Source organism: Propithecus coquereli, unplaced genomic scaffold (assembly GCF_000956105.1).
Source record: "Propithecus coquereli isolate 6110/MARCELLA unplaced genomic scaffold, Pcoq_1.0 Scaffold131, whole genome shotgun sequence".
In the NCBI taxonomy this organism is placed as follows: Eukaryota; Metazoa; Chordata; class Mammalia; order Primates; family Indriidae; genus Propithecus; species Propithecus coquereli.
The window spans coordinates 3,275,892-3,277,645 of record NW_012137303.1 but is presented as its reverse complement, the minus strand read 5'-3'; the positions used below and the strand labels follow the sequence as shown (position 1 = coordinate 3,277,645).

General features: G+C 32.4%; 1 protein-coding gene across 1 annotated transcript in view; it reads right to left on the bottom strand.

The window, feature by feature from the left end:
• Positions 1 to 864: 864 nt before the first annotated feature.
• Positions 865 to 1,754, bottom strand: part of DCDC2 (doublecortin domain containing 2) — a 186,535-nt gene continuing 185,645 nt past the window's right edge. Inside the window, exon 10 of the mRNA XM_012638575.1 lies at positions 865 to 1,435. Coding sequence (XP_012494029.1) covers positions 1,331 to 1,435 — 105 coding nt within the window. The 3' untranslated portion in view covers positions 865 to 1,330. The remainder of the gene's footprint in view (positions 1,436 to 1,754) is intronic.

The following is a 1,754-nucleotide window of genomic DNA, read 5'->3' as shown; positions in this document are numbered from 1 at the left end:
TGAGATAAATATATTACTTCTATGTTTAAGGAAGAATAGCATCCTCTCTTAAGAATCAAAAAAAATAATGCAATTACATTTTTTCCCCATACACACCTCACAAGGCAACTATAATTTAATCAGTCCGCAAAGTTGGAATTAGGAACTGGTTTCATTATGACAATTTTTAAAGTTTTTTCAACAATTTCTTTCTATCAGATGGCTTCTAATTATACAGAAAGGAATTTGCTTGAAAGTCTAAATATATCCAACTAGGAAAAATAAATATTTGTTGACAATCCTAGGGGCAAAAATACCATAAGAAAGTCTTAACAGAAATTAGGCTAAAAGCAAGTGAAATTGAACAGTCACCAACTCTTTGTATAGCCTACTCTTTTTTTCCTATTACACTGTCTTATTTTTTGTAAAAAAAAAAACAACAAAAAAAAACTATTTGGGAAGAATTCACTCTTTGGAATAACCAATATGGAGTTTTCTAATATAATAACATGAGGGAGAAGTGAGGGATAGTATTGGTAAAGGTCGACTGGATCAGTGAAAATCCATAGGATTTCCAGTATTTGCAAATCATCCATCCGGGTTCAGTGACATAACTGGGTATTCCTCTATGATTCCCTCCTGAGTGTGAACCAGGACAGCCACAAGCATCGAAACCTAAAAGCACTTAAGGGAGGGCATGAAATACTAGTCACTAATACCCTGAATGAATGCTTCCTCCTACCAAAATGAACACTCCGCATTGTCTTTTTAGTTCAGCTAAGGTATATTTTGGCTAAGGAGGAAGAAAGAAAGGCATGTCAACAAGTCATGGAAACATTTCAATCTATTGCCATCACCAAATTATCTCTGAAATTAAATTGCAACTTGTTCATTCAAAAATTTATTGCTTTAAGAAAATAGTACATGTTTTCCTATTACCAATTCTTTAAAATTCTATGCCTTCTTAGGTAAGTGCTTTAGAATAAGCTGCTATCTAATAATCTCACTTCTCAATTTATAATAAAGTATACAATAGGAGTGATCCTATTTTTTTTTGATCCTTTACAAAGACAAGTGGCCAATTGTCTTCCAGTGAAAATTCTACTCTGTCTCTCTTATTTAATTTCTCCATATCACTTTCAAAAACACATGCCATAAAAATAAGTTATTCTCCTTTAGTAGCTATTAAAAGTTAATAGAGTCTTTCCATTAGGCTTCTAACATTAAAATTCAGTAGGTAGTATTCAACGACAGTGTCACATTATGTTTAGCAATAACTACGTGCTTATTATTCAAGTATTGCCACCCTTAGTTTTTCTTACAATCCATATACTCTCTTTTTAAAACTCATCTATGCCACCACAGCATAGTCCTTGTTTTGTTCGTTGTTTTCATTTTCTTGTGGACTAGTAATTTTTACTTCTGGCCTTGGTGGTCTTTGAGGGTCTAATTCAGCCTGGAGGAAAATAGATCAAAACAAAGATACTTAGTTCTTTGGTTTACAAAGGTAATAACATTTACAAAGAAACAAATTACTCAATATTCTATTTCATCATCTAAATATTCAACTAAAAACAGTTTTTTGGGTTCTCTTTGTTTTTTCGTTTATCATTATCCAGTGGATATACCGTTCTGAACACCTTCCTTACAAAAGCCCTTTTGGAGACCATAATCTGCTCTGTGCTTTAAAGGCACAGACTCATTTCATATGCTGCAAGCTTTATTTTTCTCATTTTCTTTTTCTTTTTTTCCCTTTGAGCTTTTCCTTTCAATAA